The 17,563-nt window shown below is 53.4% G+C and overlaps 1 protein-coding gene and 1 non-coding gene across 20 annotated transcripts in view; one reads left to right on the top strand and one right to left on the bottom strand.

The window, feature by feature from the left end:
• The window catches only part of FNBP1 (formin binding protein 1), a 115,391-nt gene that overhangs the window by 34,422 nt on the left and 63,406 nt on the right, over positions 1-17,563 (top strand). For all 19 annotated transcript variants that reach the window (XM_028525748.2, XM_036022359.1, XM_036022358.1 and 16 more), the window contains exon 2: positions 7,864-7,979. In XM_028525748.2, coding sequence (XP_028381549.1) covers positions 7,864-7,979 — 116 coding nt within the window. The remainder of the gene's footprint in view (positions 1-7,863; positions 7,980-17,563) is intronic.
• On the bottom strand, positions 12,612-12,776 carry LOC114514531. The gene has a single exon (XR_003686074.1).

The following is a 17,563-nucleotide window of genomic DNA, read 5'->3' as shown; positions in this document are numbered from 1 at the left end:
CCGCTCTGGGAAGAATCATAAACACAGACCGAGTCCTTGGTGTTTTCACTTTTCCAGCAGAAACACACCCCATCGGGTCGTGCCCGGATGCCGCGGCCATGCGTCCGTCTGTACCCGGCCGTGTGGCGGGCTGCGTGTAGACATGCACTTGAGGGAGGTTCCCAGGGCTGGGAAACCGTCTCCACACGTGTTTCCCTTTCTGACAATCCATCGTCTTCGCGCCCGCCGAGGCCTGTGCGGGGCGGGGGGGGGGGGGGGGGCTGGAGCCGCTGCTCTGTCCCTCGTGTCCCGGGCTCCGGCTTTGGGGACCGCACCACCCATCCTGACTCATGGACCCGTCTCAGAAACGGTGGATGAATGCAGAATATGGCTTTGCGGGATCTGCGTCTACTTGTTTTTCATTTTAATTTAAATCTTAATTCACATGTTTATTAAAAACGTTTCATGGTTGACACTATTACAGAGGTCGGCCATTTCTCCCCCTTCACTGCCCACCTTCACCTGGCCCCTGCCCCTGCCCCAGCCCCAGCCCCTGCCCCTGCCCCAGCCCCAGCCCCAGCCCCTGCCCCTGCCCCTGCCCCAGCCCCTGCCCCAGCCCCAGCCCCAGCCCCTGCCCCTGCCCCAGCCCCAGCCCCAGCCCCAGCCCCTGCCCCAGCCCCAGCCCCTGCCCCTGCCCCAGCCCCAGCCCCAGCCCCTGCCCCTGCCCCAGCCCCAGCCCCAGCCCCTGCCCCAGCCCCAGCCCCTGCCCCTGCCCCAGCCCCTGCCCCTGCCCCTGCCCCTGCCCCTGCCCCTGCCCCTGCCCCAGCCCCAGCCCCAGCCCCTGCCCCTGCCCCAGCCCCAGCCCCAGCCCCAGCCTGCACCTGCTTGGACCGTCAGCACAGGAGGTGCCTGTGCTCCTGGAAAGGAGCCCCTTAATTCTTCCTTTCATCCTCTCTCCGTTCTCTCTGTGGGCAAACAGTGCCGTCGTCACTCTGGGCACCTATGTGCCAACACGTCAAGGCTTGACGCTTTTACGTTGAAACTGTGTATGTGGGTATTTCTGCTTTCAATTCAGTGTACAAGAGAGATTCTTACTTTGTCCACGGGCATGAATTCAAGTGTCTGTAAAAACTTTGAGAACTAGGATTTCAGGTGGTATTTGTGATGATGTATTTTTGTTTCCGAAGTTTTATAAACCTTTTTTGTTTGTTTGTTTGTTTTTATATACACAGCCACTTTCATATGCAGGCCCAAATTGATTTTTTAGAACATTTTAAGTGGAGCTTTTGTTACATTTACTCTGGGTAAATCTATACCTTCTGACACTTTTCTCTCAAAGATAAGAGGAAGCTAATACCAGTCGTGTCCTCCCAAGGGATTCTGTTTAAATAGAGCCATTTGAGGTCTGCTTCTCAAAGAGTCCAAGTCCTTAGAAAAGTGGATTTATCCAAAGTAAAGAGTATCCTGAAGCTGTGGTCCAGACGGCACGGACGGAAGTGGAGCCTGCGATACGGAAGGAAGGGCCCCCTCCCGGGTGGGGACCCTGCCTGCTCGGGGGGGGGGGGGGGGGGGGGCGGGGGGGGGTTGCTGTGGAGGTGAGCTGGCCCCTTTCTCTGCCTCCGAGCCATTTACAGAGAGGTGTTGTAGCTTTAGCCACTCCGCTCCTTACTAGACTGGCCTATTCCAGGGATTTTGAATTAGTGTCAGCTCAGTCCACTTTTCAGTGACTGGAACGACCCCACGAAACCTTGACCTCCACTTTGGAGGAAAATCTTCTTGTGGCCCATCTGGGTCTCCTCATCTCCAAGTAACAAACTAGCTCCTCTGAGTGCAGTTCCCGTGTCAGCTCGTTTGCACAGTTTGAATGAAAACAATCAGATGTCAGACGATTTCCTGAAGAGCCAAGAATAACCATTCTGTCCCCAGCTAGAGAGACCCGCCTTCCCCGCGGCTGATGAGGCTGATGGGTTCGTGCTGTAGGCACCTGAGGGCGGAATCTGTTGGTGTTGAACTTGGTGGTTCTTTGGGAACTCGGATGAAGGTGTGATGACCTAAGCCACTGCCATGGTTCCTACTGTTCTGGCTCAACCTGCAGTGCAGAAAGGGGCTCAATCGCCGTGTGGAGCATGAAACCAGGCCCGGAAATCCTTGTGAGATGCAGCGGTGGTGGGTTGGCTAAGGCAGCTGCACGTGCCTCACTTGTCTCGTGGGCTCCACCAGCCCCTAGCAGCTGAACACTGCTGGTGCAAACCTCCGGGTGGTGTGACCCCAGTCAGTGGTGATAGGTCAGGAGAGGGCTTTGGGGGGCGGGGGGGCTTCCTGGAGGGTGCCTGTCAGGTTGTACCCAGCCGCTGGGAAGCGTCCCCTTGCAGTCCTCTCGGGAATGGCACAGCTCATTGTTGAGTCTATCTATAGTGGGCCCTTATAAATTAAACAGGATTTTCCATTAGGTCATGGATTCTCTGGCCTCCTCCATCTGCGGCAAAGTGCAGCTTTCAAACAGAGATTTCGCAGCCTGCGTCACCGGGTCGCGGTTCTTCAGGTGGGGTCCCCGGGGGCCTCCGGAGGTTCTCGAAGCTCCCTCCCAGAGACCACCAGGTGAAAGCCGTCTTCATGGTGACGTTGCCTTTTTCACCATGTGGACGCCGGCAGCCGAGACGGCGCGGGAGCGGCAGCGGGGCGGCCTGCTGGCGCCTTGGCGTGGATCCGGGCCCTGGCTCCAAGCTGCCGGTGGTTGCTGTGCCCAGCACCCTAGCTGTTAAAAAAATCTGTCTTTTATTTAAAAGTGACCTTGACGAGACAGTAGAGATTATTACTTGTATTAAATCTCAACCACTCCCTTTTTTTTTTTTTTTTTTGGTAGTGGTTCAACTTCATCTTCCATTTTTCAGGCCAAAGAAAAATGATTATTTTTTGTTTTATTTTTCTGCGACCGTTGGCATTTTGTATTCGTCTTAACCCTCGGGTGTATCTTCTTGACAGTGTGTGTGACCAGATGGGGACCGTGCTGGCAGCACCTGGCACTTCCCCAAATCCCCTACCGACTGCGCTGCGAGCGGAACTAGCCCCTTTTTTTCATGGGACACCATTTGTGCCTCAAACAAAGGTTGACAGGCAGGCCCTCGAGAATCTGGCAGACTCTCTCAAAATGAATGAAGGGAGCCCGTCCCCACAAGGAAACCACTCTCGATGTTTGTTGCCCGTGATTGACTTCTAGCTTTTAAGGGAAAACCGGAGTTTTGGAGAATATGTATTTGCCACTGTGAGTGTGACAGCTTGCAAATAGTTTGACTCATCAGATGAGATGACATGAGTAGTGATATAAACAAATGTGATTTTTTAAGTATTTCACAATGAAGTGTGCTAACACTTGGAAAATCTGCATATTGTGGTTTGCTCTGTATAATGCACACTTTTTTTGCCCACATTTTTTGAGGGAAAAATAAGAATGCACGGTATATGTGGGAGTGGTGATCGCATGCCATGGGGGGATAACAATGGGTGTGATAATCCCGTGTACGATGCACGCCACACGTGGGTGCGCGTTATGGGCTGCAGAACACGGTATGTTAATGAAATAATATTCCTTAAACGACCAGCGCGTGTGTCTTACAATCCACACAGGCCAAGGACCCATTCAAAGTGCACGGCAGCCTGACGCCCTTTATGGTAACCAAGTATGAAAGACTCGTTGCCAGGGTTTCAGGTCGCACGATGCCACTAGCCTCTGAGCGACCAGTACTGGTCGAGTTTTGATGCGGCATTGAGTGAGAATACCCGCCTTTACCTAAGAAGGCTGTTGAACTTCTCCTCTGCCTTCTAACTGCGTAGCTGTGTGGAGTGTTCTCCCGTGGTCCTCGGCCCGAGGGAGGGCTCACACAACACACTGGACATGGAAGCCCCCGTGACCACCCACGTGTCTTCCGCGGGGGCCAGACGTCAAAGGGGTTTGCAGAGACACCAGCCGACGCCATGCTTCTCGCTGGTTTTTCACTTTCCAGTTTTCAGTTTTGTTTTGGAAAAAAAAAAAGTTGTCATTTATTGTTAACATGCAATGAATTTATGGTCTTTTTAAATGAATTTAAATAAAAACACCAATCTTCCATTTCTGATAGCGTAAATACTGGCAGCTGCAACCCAGGTAAACGAAAAGATTTTGGGGGCCCTAATGATTTTTAACGGGGCCAAGGGGGGTCTTCTGAACTGCGGTCATGTGACATCAACCGGGTAGGGGGTGCAGGCCCTCCCCCTGGGGGCTGGCGCCCTCCCCGAGTTGCAAAGGCTATTTTTTTAAAGATGTGGAATTTTGTTTTCCATTAAGTTTTCCACATTTTAGGCAAGAATGTGAGTGGGTTGATTAGTTTTTCATCTGTTTCGAATTTCCTTTTAGCTTCTGTCAGAAAGGTTCATGCCTCGGTGATCCCCGAGGCCCGGGCCGGGCGGCAGGGGGAGGCACCGCCCCGCCTGCGTCCCCCACACCCTGCGTTCCCGCGCCCTGGGCGGGGCTCCCGCGCAGGCAGGCCCTTGCCTCTCGGGGCTGATCCCGCCGCGCAGGGCCGGGCTCCCGCGCAGGCAGGCCCTTGCTTCTCTGGGCCAGGAAGGCTTGGTCGTGCGGCTCTCCTCTCTCGCGTGGACCCTGTTATTTTAGCAAGTGTTTCATTACAGCTTGCAGAATGCTCCCGGATGCCGATACCTTTAGTAAAAACACACAGGTGGGGTTCGGCCAGCATTTTTAAGGTGAATTCAACTCCAATGTAGATCTTTTTTAAAAAGGTTTTGGTATCGGAAGCTGATGCTTTATATTGCATACGTTAGGGCTAAAAAAAAAGGATTGCAAACACAATGGAATAGGGAAAAATATGAAGGTAGCCCAACCAGCCTGGCTCAGTGGGTTGGAACATCACCCCGCTGAGCAAAGGGTTGGGGGTTCGCTCCCAGGTCAGGGCACCCGCCTGGGTTGTGGGCCAGGTCCCCAGTGGGGGGGGCGTGTGAGAGGCAACCACACACTGACGTTTCCCCCCTCTCTTTCTCCCTCCCTTCCCCTCTCTCTAAAAATAAATAAATAAAAATCTTTAAAACGAGACAGACTTAGATTGTTACAGGCAGGAGTGTTGAAAGTAGCCAAGGCTTTATAGAGAAGGTGGGAAATTACACAGAGAGGGGGCTCTCAAAGGGGTGTGTGTGGAAAAGAATTTCTAAATAAATATGATCGCTATGAAACTAAGTTAACAAAGGCTTGCTGATTAGCAGAAAGCGTTAAGGGAACCTTGCTCTGAAAAGCTAGGGACGGACGATTTGGAATCCTTACAGCCGTCCCCCGGTATCCGCGGGGAATGCAACCCAGGACCCCAGGGGTTGCCTGGGCCCGGACGGCACCGAACCCTGTCTACGCTATGACTTTTCCTACACACTACATGCCTGTGATAAGGTTTAACTTGTAAGTGAGGCACAGCCAGAGAGCAGCACTCATGAGCAACCCCACAGAACCATCAGTAACACGTGGTAATGGAAGTCCTGTCAACACGGCGCCTCTCTCTGCCTCTCCAAATCTCTCGCTGTCCTGGACTCACCCTTCTCGGGATGAGGCGAGATGACACCGTGCCTGCGTGACGCGACCAAGGGAGGTGGAATTTTCCATTTTCATGTTTTCAGACGACGGTTGCCCGAGAATAACCACAAGGAGGGAGAGGAAACTGCCGGGGGGGGGGGGGGATGATTACACTTGAATTATTTGTGTCCTCGTCCTCTCGAGTGGTGCAGAGAGGCTCCTGGTCTTCTGTTTACACTGCCCATTTGCCCTCATCCTCAGAGATAACATAAATAAATAATCTCCCTGGGCGGCGGCGACTCTTGAAAGGGAATCTGGGAGCTTGTGGAATTGTCGGACCCACGGACACCTTACATGTGCGTCCCTCGTTTTATATGAGACCGTGAAAAAAATGGTCAGACACAAAGACATTTTGCAGTGATTGTTTTTAATGAGAAAAGCACGCTGGTAGAACAAAACCTCAATTTCTCGGCTGGATCTCCCCAGCTGTCCCGTGGGCGGGGGGGGGCGGGGGGGGGGGCGGGAGCAGGTGGAGGAAGCCCTTGAGAACTGCATCTCCCCCGTCTGAGAAGAAGCGTTGTTTGACCCTGCCCCGCCTGCCCGCTCCCACCCAGGCTGGGCTCACGGGGGACGGGGACTGATTTTCCGGTTTGTGCCGCTTTGAGTGGGAAGCGGAATGGAAGCACCGTGGCAGGGTGAAGGCCGGAGACGCTGGAATTGAAGGCGGGCGGCGGGCGGCGGGCGGTGGGTGGGGTGAGGCTGGGCGCGCCCCGGCAGGTTGCGTGTGCCTGTGATGGACTCGGTGACAGCCGTGCGTTTCCGTGTTTGCTCCGGCACGTGCTCATCTCGCTGACCCTCGCGGCTGATTCGTGCCATTGGGTAGGGATCGTGTCTGCATCTGGCAGGCGAATGACTGTCACCGTGCGCTGTGTGGTGGCCTTTCCCTGGGGAGTCCCAGAGCTGGGTGCAGAGCCCTCACCCCCACCATATACTGTCACCTGTTGGAGGCACCGAACGTCCCGTCTTGGCCTCGTTCGCTATCCCCTCCTCCCCGTGGTGTCGCACCAGCCCTCTCTTTGCCCGGATACCCCTGCGGGGCTCTCCCTCCGGGCCGGGCCCCTGCACAGACGGACCGGGGGCCGAGCCGCCCCAGCCCTTGGCCTTCTCATCCTTGGCCGCTGCACCTGTCCACCAGCTCCCTGGCCTCCCTCCTGGAGCTCTGAACCCACAGACCTGCGTTTCCAACGTTCTCCACGTCACTTCTCCCCCAGCCGCTGCCCCTCCCTCCATGTCGTCACAGGAAGCAGAAGCAGGAGGTCACCCTCTGGAACCCTCCCTCTCCTTCATCCCTTCCCGGCCTCCTCACCCAGCCAGTCCCTCGATCAGCAAAATCCTTCCCTCAGCCCACATTTTCCCTCGTTTGAACTGGAACAGTTTCCCACCTTCAGTCTTCCGGTCCTTCCGAACACGTGTGTGGCTGTGCCACCCGCCTCTCGAGCCCTTCAGCGGCTCACTGGTGCCCACCGGGGAGCCTGAGCTCGGCATTCGAGGCCTTGGGTAGTCAGGCCGGGGCTGGGGCTGGTCCTCTCACCCACCTCCTCTCACTCCCTCGCACCCTACCCACCCTGTGCTCCCGCAGGACAAGGCCGCCTGCTCCCCGGGCGTGTCCCTGCCTTTGCGGTAGCTGTGGCTGGATTCCGCACCCCCCCTTTTCCATTCTTGCAGACCAGGAACCCCAACACTCGATGCAAACTGAGCTGTATTTCTGTTCATTCTGTTTCCCCAGCTCCCAGTGCCGTCCCCTGTCCACGGGCTTGGCCTGTGTGAATCAAGTCCATGTGAGCTATTTTATGTATCGGTTTGAGGAAAGCAGTATTTGTAACTCTTTCCGCCCCATAGCCTGGCCCCACGTTTCAACGGGCTGTTCTGAGTGATCACTCAGAGACAACTGTTAAGGTGCTAATAGTGTGACTGAGTTAGTGTGTGTGCATGGGGAGGGGGGCGGGGGGGGGCGTGTCACCTCTCAGCTGCCAGTATCTGATACAGAGATTTTCCTTTGTGCCGGGACATTAATCATATCCGAGGACATGTTTCTAATGGGGATAGAGAGCATGGGCAGATGGGTCAGAGTTCAGAACCCGAGGCAGTTTTCCAACCAAATTTGGTAATGTCGACTTCCAGCCGCTCCTCACAAAAGCACCCGAGCACAATCATGGAAAAGATTAGAACGGCTCTCTGTGTAGCGATGTGTTGTTGAGAGGACTGCCCACTGAAATTCTCTTCATCACAGAGAAAGGAAATAAGCGCTCTCTCTCTCTGTCTCTCTTTTTAAACAGGATCAATTCGACAACTTAGAAAAACACACACAGTGGGGCATCGACATTCTTGAGAAATACATCAAGTTTGTCAAGGAAAGGACAGAGATCGAACTCAGCTATGCAAAGCAACTCAGGTAAGTTGCCATGGAGAAAGGTTACGTGTCCGTTACCTGCGCAACGGGTGTGAGGATGATTGATGCTCTTATTTTATAGTACACATGTGTAACCCTTTAGATGGTTCTTCTTCCAGTACGTGTAAGATGATAGTTCAATAGGAATGATTGTTTTTAGTATGGGAAAGTAATTTTCACAAAACAATAAACATAAAAACAAGCTGATTGCTTTTAAGCTCATTTTTTTTAAAGAATGCTTTCTCATTTTTGGAGCAGCTGATTTTTTTTTTTTCAGAAATCTTTGTATTAAACTATAACTTCCATAGAGAGAAGTGTGCATACACATCCTGAGTGTGTGGCTCCAGAATTTTCAGAGCGAACGCACTCCCGTCACCAGCCTCCAGGCGAGGGGACAGAAAGCTACTGGCCTTGGAGGACCCCGACCCCTTCCCCTTCACCACCGTCCGTGCCCAAGGTGGCCGACCGCTCTGCGGGCTTCTCACAGCCTGGGTTCCGCCCCGCCTGTTTCTGAACCTTGTGCAAACGCGCTCACTTGTTAGGCGGTGGTTGTCTTTGGTGTCACTCTGCTCCGTGACGTTGGCGAGACTCTTGCCTGCCGGTGACCGTGGCGGGAGCTGGTTTCTTCCGCCAGTTTCGGGATTTCGGTCTGTGAGCCTGCCCCGGCCCATCCGTTCTCCCGTCTGGTCTCCCGGGGACGAGGCGGTTGCTTGTCTCCGATTCGGGGCTGCAGCGTACCCCTGAACTGAGTGGAACTGAGGGTCAGAGGCTTTGTGTGTGTGTGTGTGTAGTTAGAGTGGACGGGGTCAAAGATTCTTCCAGAGTGCTTCTGCGGCTGCCTGCTCCCGCCGGTGGTGTTGCGAGAGGTCCCTCGGGCAGCGTTTGAAAAGCACTTTGGGCGCGATGCCGCTTCAGTGTTGAAATGACTGAGAAATCCACGCTTTTCCTGTAGAGCGTTGACGGTTTGGGCAGAACTAAGCTTGAGCTCGAAGTAGCATGCAAAGCCTTGAGCTCCCACTGGGTGGGCGGAGTTGGCCGTAGGGCGTGTTAAAGATGTAGTGACTTGGGGGGAAGCATTTCTGTTTCATCTGAAGAGCGTCCACGGATGGGGTGTCGCCTGTGGTTGAAGAATGCGGGTTCTTCAGGGCTGGTGGCGATCTGTAAGCGAGCACCTAAGTGTTCGTGGGGGCAGTTCTACGGATGACCAGTTTGCTTTCCACTGAGTGAGTCCCACGTTGAGGACACTGCTCGATGAGATACTCGTTGTTCCTCGTGGAACCCGGGTGGGTGTCCAGTGCCCCGTGGGCACACTGGCCTCGTTAGTATTTTGAGACTCTTCGAGCCAAAGATAGGGCTTGAGAACGAGCTGCTTCGTGTCGATGATTTAAATGTTGCCCATTTGTCGTAACACGTTGTCTTCCACATGAAAAGGGGTTCCGCATGGTTTCAGGCAAAATAAGGTCTCATCTTACGGGATTACCTCTATTCATTGTCTTTCCTCTTTTATTTTTAAAGATTTTATTTATTCATTTTTAGAGAGGGGAATGGAGGGAGAAAGAGAGAGAAAGAGAGAGACATCAATGTGCGGTTGCTGGGGGCCGTGGCCTGCAACCCAGGCACGTGCCCTGACTGGGAATCGAACCTGCGATGCTTTGGTTCGCAGCCTGGGCTCAGTCCACTGAGCTACGCCAGCCAGGGCGCTCGTTGTCTTTCTTCTTCTTCAACCACACACACTCCCCTTGGCTGGTGCCTTCGTCCACCATCCCCTTTGGCTTTGGAGGGTTGTTATTAGATGTCGGTAAGTTGGCTCTTACGGTTTCTGCACCGGTCTGTGTCATTTGGGGAGCGTTCTCTCACCACCAACCCCCGCCCCCCCGACCATGCACCGGCTCCCTACCCTTTCTCGTCACCCTGGGTGAGGGAACCAAGGACTCGGCTAACAAAATGGGGGGTTATAGAGAAGACTCCAGATTCCAAGACAGCCTTGGGGTGAAACTGCCCAGCGCCCCACCGACCGCTTTGCCCCTCTGTGGATCGCGTTTCCCAGCTTGACAGGGTGTGTCAGTGTGACCGCCGTGATGTTGGTCTCTGGGCAAGTCCTCTCCCTGGGATTTAAACATTGACGTTTGCTTCATCACGTCCCCCGGAAGTATCTGAATTTGTGCTCGTTGGGAGAAGTCGATAGGAAAAGATGGGTAACTGAATAAATGCCTTCCGAGTGATTACCGATCGGGCGGGTCGTCTCACCTTTGACCCGGAGGTCTCAGCTGGGCCCTTCGTGCCGCAGCGGGAGGCTGTGGACCCTTGGTGGGCTCGCTCTCCCACTTTCCTGAGTGGCTCTTGCACAGTGTCTTTTTCATCTGCCCCCAACACCCCCCCGTTCCACCCTCAGCGACTGTCCCACCCCTCACTGCGAAACCAGAGAAGTCAGGAGAAGCCACCCTCAGACTCACACTCCAGTGGCCGCCTGCCAGCGCACATCCCAGGGTCTCTGTGCCCTGCACCCCCTCCTCTATGCCCCTGTGCAAACCCAGGCAGGCCCTGCTCTTGTGCACTGGGGCTCACCCGCTCTCTGGCCCAGAACCCTGCCCGCCCCAGGTTCTGCTCTCTCTCCTCCGACACCAGCTCCTCGCTCCCTCCTGGACCGCTCCCATCAGCGTGCACACGCACCTCGGTGTTGCCCATCATTAGGAAAACGTGGCTCTGGAGCTCACGCTCCCCGCCGCCCCCACCATCTCTCGGCATCTCTCGGCTTTCCTTCCCTTTGCAGCAACACTTCTCACGAGTGGCCTCGCTGCCTCCCTCCCGTTGCTCTCCTCTCGCTGCCTTCACCCCGGCTCGCCAGCTCTGCTCCTGCAGATGCCGGGGACCCCCACCCATACTGACCGTTTCAGCCGCCTGTCCTCTGTCCTCATCATCCTGGACCCCATCCACTGTGGCAGCAGCGGAGCTGCTCCCCCCTCCGCATCCGGCCTACATCTCTAAGGCCACGGCTGGCAAATGGATGTGTGCCTTCACGCTGACCTCCCTTCTGAACTCCAGACCGAGTCCACAGATCTCCGCCTGGATGTCTGCAAGACACTGCCATGTAACGTCGGAAGCTGAGCCCCACCGCTCACTGGAAACGTGCGTCTCCACAGCCCAGCGCTCCCCCACTCGCTCGAGGGCGCCTGCACGCCTCCTCCCTGGGCTCAGACACCCCACAGCCGCCTTCGGCTCCCGGATTCCCCCGCCCTGGGCCCCGCCCCATCCAAGGGCAGCGAGTCCTGGTGACTCTCCATTCCAGACTGATCCGGGGTCCAACTGCTCATTGCCTCCCCCCGCCACCAAGGCCTGGGTCATTAGTCCCCTAACTAGATCCCCCTGGTCCACCCTCTCCCCCTCTTGCCTGTTTCCCACCGGGCAGCCCATCACGGCGCTCCTCTGTCCAAACCGCCACTGTCTCCCCATGTCACTCAGAGTAAATCCAAGACCCCCTGCAGGGGGATGTCCTGCGAAGTCCGACATGCTCGGGTCCCCCCGCCGTTCCTCCCCCTTCCTCCTCCTGTCTGCTGGAACCGCACCGGCCTCCTCGCTGTGTCCTGTACCTGCTGGGCGTGCTGTCGCCCCGGGGGCTGTACTGGCCTTTCCCTACGGAGGCCACCTGATTATTCACCCCCTCCAGGAGCCGCGTGGCCAGCGGCCCCTTGGCCCTGAAGTCTTTGTCCAGATGTCATCTGCTGTGCTGTTCAGTTTTTCCACAGCCCTGGTGGCTTTCTAACATTCTCTCCAGTTTCCTGGTCTGTTGTGTTTATTGCTCATCGCCTCCCGCTCCTTCCCTGCCAGAGTGTAAGCCCCTCCAGGGCAGGGCTCCAAGGGTGTGCGCTAATGTACCTGGTGGTATGCAACGGCCCTGGCCCACCTTGGGTGCTCGGGAAGTAGTTGTAGGAAGAGAGAATGAACGGGGCACGGGTCTAAGGGAAGACACTTGGTCACAGGGCTTCGGGGAGAGTAATGCGTTTGCACAGGCCCGTGAGAGGGCCTTGATCCCCAACAGGACAGCTAACAGCGTGTCCACAGGGTTCAGGGGACACTAATGATCGAGACACAGGAAGTGCTTGGGCCTGAGGTGCTCACTTCTCGCTGTGGAAAAGAGGCTGCATGCAAATGCCCGACGAAGTAAATGTCTTAAAGACAGAGTTTTTCATCCCAAGGAAGTAAAACCAGTAATGCAGTGGAGCATGGACGGGCGGGGGTTACCTGGCTAGACTGGCCAGGGAAAGCCCCCTGCTTGAGAATGGAGGGTCAGGGAGGAGGCAGGCGTGCGGGGGCCTGGGAGCAGCTCTTCCTGGCGAGTGCAAAGGCCCTGAGGCAGGAACATAGTCACAGCGTGGAGAGGTGACCAGAGCATAGTCTACAGGTAGCTGCTGCAAAGAGCAGTTGTGGTATTGAGAGGCCACATGATCTTTTGGGGGAGACATTTGTCATTAAATACTTTTTATTCTTCTCTGCATTGGAGGGGAAAAATGGGCAACTTATTTTCGTCATAGGAGAAGATGATCGGGACTTTGGTTTCTAGGTCAGTGGCTGGCAGCCCGCACAGCCCGGCGCCAAAGCCATCCACTGCCTGGTTTTTCGTTTTTTGTTTGTTTGTTTTTTTTTTTAAAGTCATGCATGATCATCAAGCTGCTGCTAGAATGTTCACATCCATTACTGTGAATTCAAAACCCTGGAAAAACTTCTCCTGGGACTTTATCTGAGGTCAGGGCCGAACCCACAACAGGGCAAATTCAACCAGACAGGCTCCTTGCCCCAGACCATCACGGCCCAGTTTCGTAAAGTTTTATTGGAATAAACATCCAACATCCACTCATCTGTGTATTGTCTGTTTGCAGACCAGTGGCGGTTGCTTAGTTTTAACAGACACCATGTGAGCGTGACCTATTTGCAAGTCTAAAACATTTATGGGTCGGCCCTTTATAGAAAAAGTTTGCTGACACCTGCTAGTTATTATCTATTCAAGATGGCGTAGGGCTCCATTCCTAATGTAATCTTAAAACAAATTCTGTGCCCTGTATAAGACCACCAACTATTGATTGCCCTCAGCAACTGTTTCTTTAAAAAAACCCAAAAAACTAAATGATTTTCCATAACCAGATAATGCATGCACATGATTCAAAATCCAGAAATGACAGAGGTGCCAAATGGTGTACAGTGCAGTATCCGCCTCCCCAGGGACAACAAATGTCATCAGTCTCTTGTGCATGCTTCCAGAGAGAGATTACGTACGCACGGGCAGAGGGGTGTGTGTTTTCTCCGTGCTCCCCCAGCAGCTGAGTGTGCACGTGCCCCCCCTGAGTCGTGGAGTTTGCTCTGAGGTTCATTTTCACTTTGTATGGCTTCACAGTGTTGCACTGGACCAGCGGATGTGTTGATGGTTTCCAATTGTTTGTAACTCTGAACAAAGTTGCAACGCATATGATTGTTTCCAATTGTTTGTAACTCTGAACAAAGTTGCAATGCACAACCTTGAATGATGCCCGTGGGCAAGCACAGCTAGAGGAGAAGTTCCTAAAAGTAGCGCTCTGGTTGGTGGGATCTGCCGAGTTGCCCTCCTCAGAGGCTGGACCTTTACCGCCCCCAGCACTCGGCCCCGTGGCGCTGCTGACGGCCCCCGGACCCTCAGTGCTCCTCCCCCACCCCGCATCTTCTCTCTCTGTGCCGACTCAGCAAGTAAAAATTGGGAAGTCTGAGTGTGAATTTGTATTTCTCTTAGTGTGAACGAGGCTGAGCGTGTTGGCGTACATTTAGGTCATTTGTACTTTCTTCTTGACGAACCACTGATGTCCTTGTCTATTTTTTCTAACAGCGAGGCTCGTTGTCAATGAAGGGTAACTGTGTAGAAACCATTTCATAAAATGTGTCACATGTCGTATATACAAGGTCTTACGTTTCAATTTACTTTAATAGTAGAAAGGACATTAGAGTGAAGCTGAAGGATTTGCTGAACATTTTTTTTTTGTTTTCCTCTTCCTAGTACTTTGGTTTTTTTTTTAAATTTAATTGTATTTTTTCCATTACCATTTAGTCCCTTATACCCCCCTCATTGCCCCCAACAATCAACCCAATTAAAAAATGAGTAAAGGACCTGAACAGACACTTTTCTGAAGAGGATACACAGATGGCCAGTAGACATATGAAAAGATACTCGGTGACACCAGTCATCAGAGATATGCAAATGAAAACCACAGTGAGGTCCCACCTGACACCCGTCAGAATGACTGTCATTTAATAAATCCACAAACAACAAGAGCTGGTGAGGATGTGGAGAAGGGGACCCTCGTGCACTGTTGGTGGGAGTGCAGACTGGTGCGGCCACTGTGGGAAGCTGTATGGAGATACTCTCAAAAAACTAAAAATGGAACTGCCTTTCGGCCCAGCGATCCCCCTTCTGGCAATATATCTGAAGGAACCCCAAACCCTAATTTGAAAGAACACAAGCGCCCCCGTGTTTATTGTAGCATTATCTACAATCACCAAGATAGGGAAGCAGCCCAAGTGTCTGTCAGTAGATGAGTAGATAAAACAACTCTGGGACATTTACACAATGGAATACTATGTGGCAATAAAAAAAAGAAGAAGATTTTTTTTAAGATTTATTTATTTATTTTTAGAGAGGGAAGGGAGGGAGAAAGAGAGAGAGAGAGAGAGAAACATCAGTGTGTGGTTGCTGGGGGCCGTGGCCTGCAACCCAGGCATATGCCCTGGCTGGGAATCGAACCTGTGATGCTTTGGTTCTCAGCCCACACTCAATCCACTGAGCTATGCCAGCCAGGGCAAAAAAAAGAGAAGATTTTACCCTTTGCGACAGTATGGATGGACCCGGAGAACATTATGCTGAGTGAAATAAGCCAGTCGGAGGAAGACAAGTACCCTATGATTTCACTCATATATGGACTCTAATGAACAAACGGAACTAACAAGCAAATGGAGACAGAAACACAAAGACCAGGAGGACAGCTGACGGGGGGGGGGGGCACACGGGGGTGGGGGAAGGACCGAGCAGAGAGGAAAAGGGACTCAGGGGACATGGATTTGCCGAACTTGAACTATTAAACAGACTCTTACAAGATTTAGCAAAAAAAGACCACGGAAAACTTGCAGGATGCCCTTATTGTTTCGTCGGGTTTTTCTGAAGCTCCGTGGTGTGATTTTTGAGCAGGCTCCCCTGACTCACGGCTTAGGAAAGAGAAGAAATGTATTTACATTTTCATTTCCCCTTCTAATCGAATTATGTAATTTGGCCTGTAACACGATGCCCACATTTGTCGTAATTCTATATTTAAATATAGATTTGTGCTCGCCAGCAGCATCCCTTCTACCACAGCCTCCCTGCCTGCTGGTTGGGAGAAAACAGGGTTGTTCCCCCCCCCCCAGTAGAGCCTGTGGCGCAACCCCCGAGTTCTGGTTTCAGAGTGCGCCGTCCTGCATGCACGTCCTGCACGGCCGTGTGACTCGGTGGTTCTCTGGCCCCTTCTCTCTGAACTCGGTTGCCGCGTTGTGTCTTGGTGGCACCTCCCGGGACCAGCCAGATGGGTTTTCTCTGTAGGTGTCTCACTTTGGTGAGGACACTGGTGAAGAAGTTGTTGTTGTCATTGTCCCACTCGGCAGCGGGGTCACTGGCCGGGCCGGGCCTGGCCGTGGGCTGTTCTGTCCGTGGGTCACGGAGCCCTTTCCTACGCAGACTCCATTCTCCCCCGTTTCTTCCGTCGTGTCTAAATACTCTTTTCTGTTGTGCCCGTTCTGCTTCTCGAGTTACACGCTTCAGAGATGGAATTTTCCTTGTGTCAGGGCCCTCTTGCTCTTTAGATCTTTCTGGGTTTTTTTTTTTCCTGATGATTTGGTTCCTTTCACAGGATGCTGCCTCAAAACTGTCCTCCGCGCAGTGAGACGGCCATCTCATTTGTTTGTCACCCTCAGGGGTGCCTTTCGTTTTCGGTTCCTTTCTCAGCTCCGCCGCGTCCCCCTTTTCCCGCCCTGTCCTGCCCTGTCGCCTGAGGATTCTTGCCCGGCTGTCCTTGCGTTTTTATGAAATCTGTCGGGAGTGTAAAATGTTCTGGAGGAGTTTGGTTTAGTTTCTTTTCCTTGGATGCTTTCTCCCAGATGGGAGTTTTCTCTCTCATTCCCTCCTTCCCTTTTCTTCTACATTAACTACGTATCGCATCTTTTCAGCCAGCTTATATTGAACACGAGCAGTTTAGGGACATGGGCAAGAGCACAGAAGGTACAGTCCAAGTGCCTGGGATGCCGTCTCCATCCTGTCATCAATTTAGGGGCAAATCACCATCTGTGTTTTTCGTCTGTCAAATGCAAATAATACGAACACAAGGTTGTTGGGGGCCCTTAACGAGACAGAGCGGGAAAACTCCCTAGGCCGATGCGAAGCCCACTCCTGTGACCACTGTGGGCACCTCCCGGGCTCCCGTGGGCCTTGATGGTGTCGCCGAAGGTCCCTTCCCTGCTTCCAGCGCCGTCCGGCCTTCCCCCTGAGCTCCATCCCAGGGTGAGGGTGGGGAGAGGGCCTCGTTGGAGTCTATTGTCACATATGCAGCTTTGTTACAGGTTGTTTCTTGGGGTTTACTCTACGAGGTCAAAGGTGTATCCTCTTCCTTTGGAACCCTTAGGTCTGGGGTGACCTCCCCCGCCGGGCAGTCAGCTCCTGCTCCTGCCCGTGTCTGGGACCCTGGGTGGTCGGCCTGCCTGTCTTCCTCCCAGAGCGCTTTGTCACTGCTCCCCGAGGGCTGCCTGACCCCTCAGTTCTCTTCCACCTGCATCAGTGTTGGTTTGGGGCTCACGGACTTGACTCCTGTGGCAGGGAGGGTGGGCCAGCAGCACCCGCTCCCCGCTGCCCCCCGCCGTCGGTCCCTCGCCGCAGTCACCAACCACTCTCCGCAGCGTGTGCGCCAAGGTGACGCTCCTTTCTTTCCTGATGGGTCTGCAGCTGCGGGACATGTTCCTGGCTGTTCATCTTCATCCCTCATTGTTGCAGAAGCGCAGTCCTTGGATCAAATGTTTCCATCTTTCTTCCAGCTATCTTGTCAGGAGCTTTAAAAAAAATAAAAGAGAGAGAAAAACAAAACATTCCCGGACCCAGCCCTGGGCCTTGCCTTCCAGAGGGTCTGGAATGGGCCCAAGTGTCTCCCTTCTAAAAGCCGTCCCTGCGGCTCTGATTTTTAACTGTGGAGTCCTTGTGAAAGGCTGTACGTTTTTCTCCTACCTTTTCATTAGCCTCTTTGAAGAACAAATTAAGTATATTAAACACTTACAATTTTTTCAGGAAGATCTCATAAATTTAAAGGTGCTTTTTTGTGGTTTGTTGGCTTGCTTTTTTTTTTTAATAACCTCATACAAATATAGGGTGAAAAAGCCCGTCTCAGGGACTAGAAATGCAAGTGGATCTTTTTTTCCTGCAGTGGTCCCTGAGAGACGTATCTTCAGACCTGGAATTCACTTCCAGACCTCTCAGGCTTTTAGTTGTCTGCTGGCCTTGATAGAGTGAATTATTTATCGGTGCTTTTAGGAAGCATTCGGATGCCATAGGGGCCAGC

This window comes from Phyllostomus discolor, chromosome 3 (assembly GCF_004126475.2).
Source record: "Phyllostomus discolor isolate MPI-MPIP mPhyDis1 chromosome 3, mPhyDis1.pri.v3, whole genome shotgun sequence".
Classification (NCBI taxonomy): domain Eukaryota; kingdom Metazoa; phylum Chordata; class Mammalia; order Chiroptera; family Phyllostomidae; genus Phyllostomus; species Phyllostomus discolor.
The sequence above is the reverse complement of the archived record's forward strand: the minus strand, read 5'-3'. Positions and strand labels throughout refer to the sequence as shown.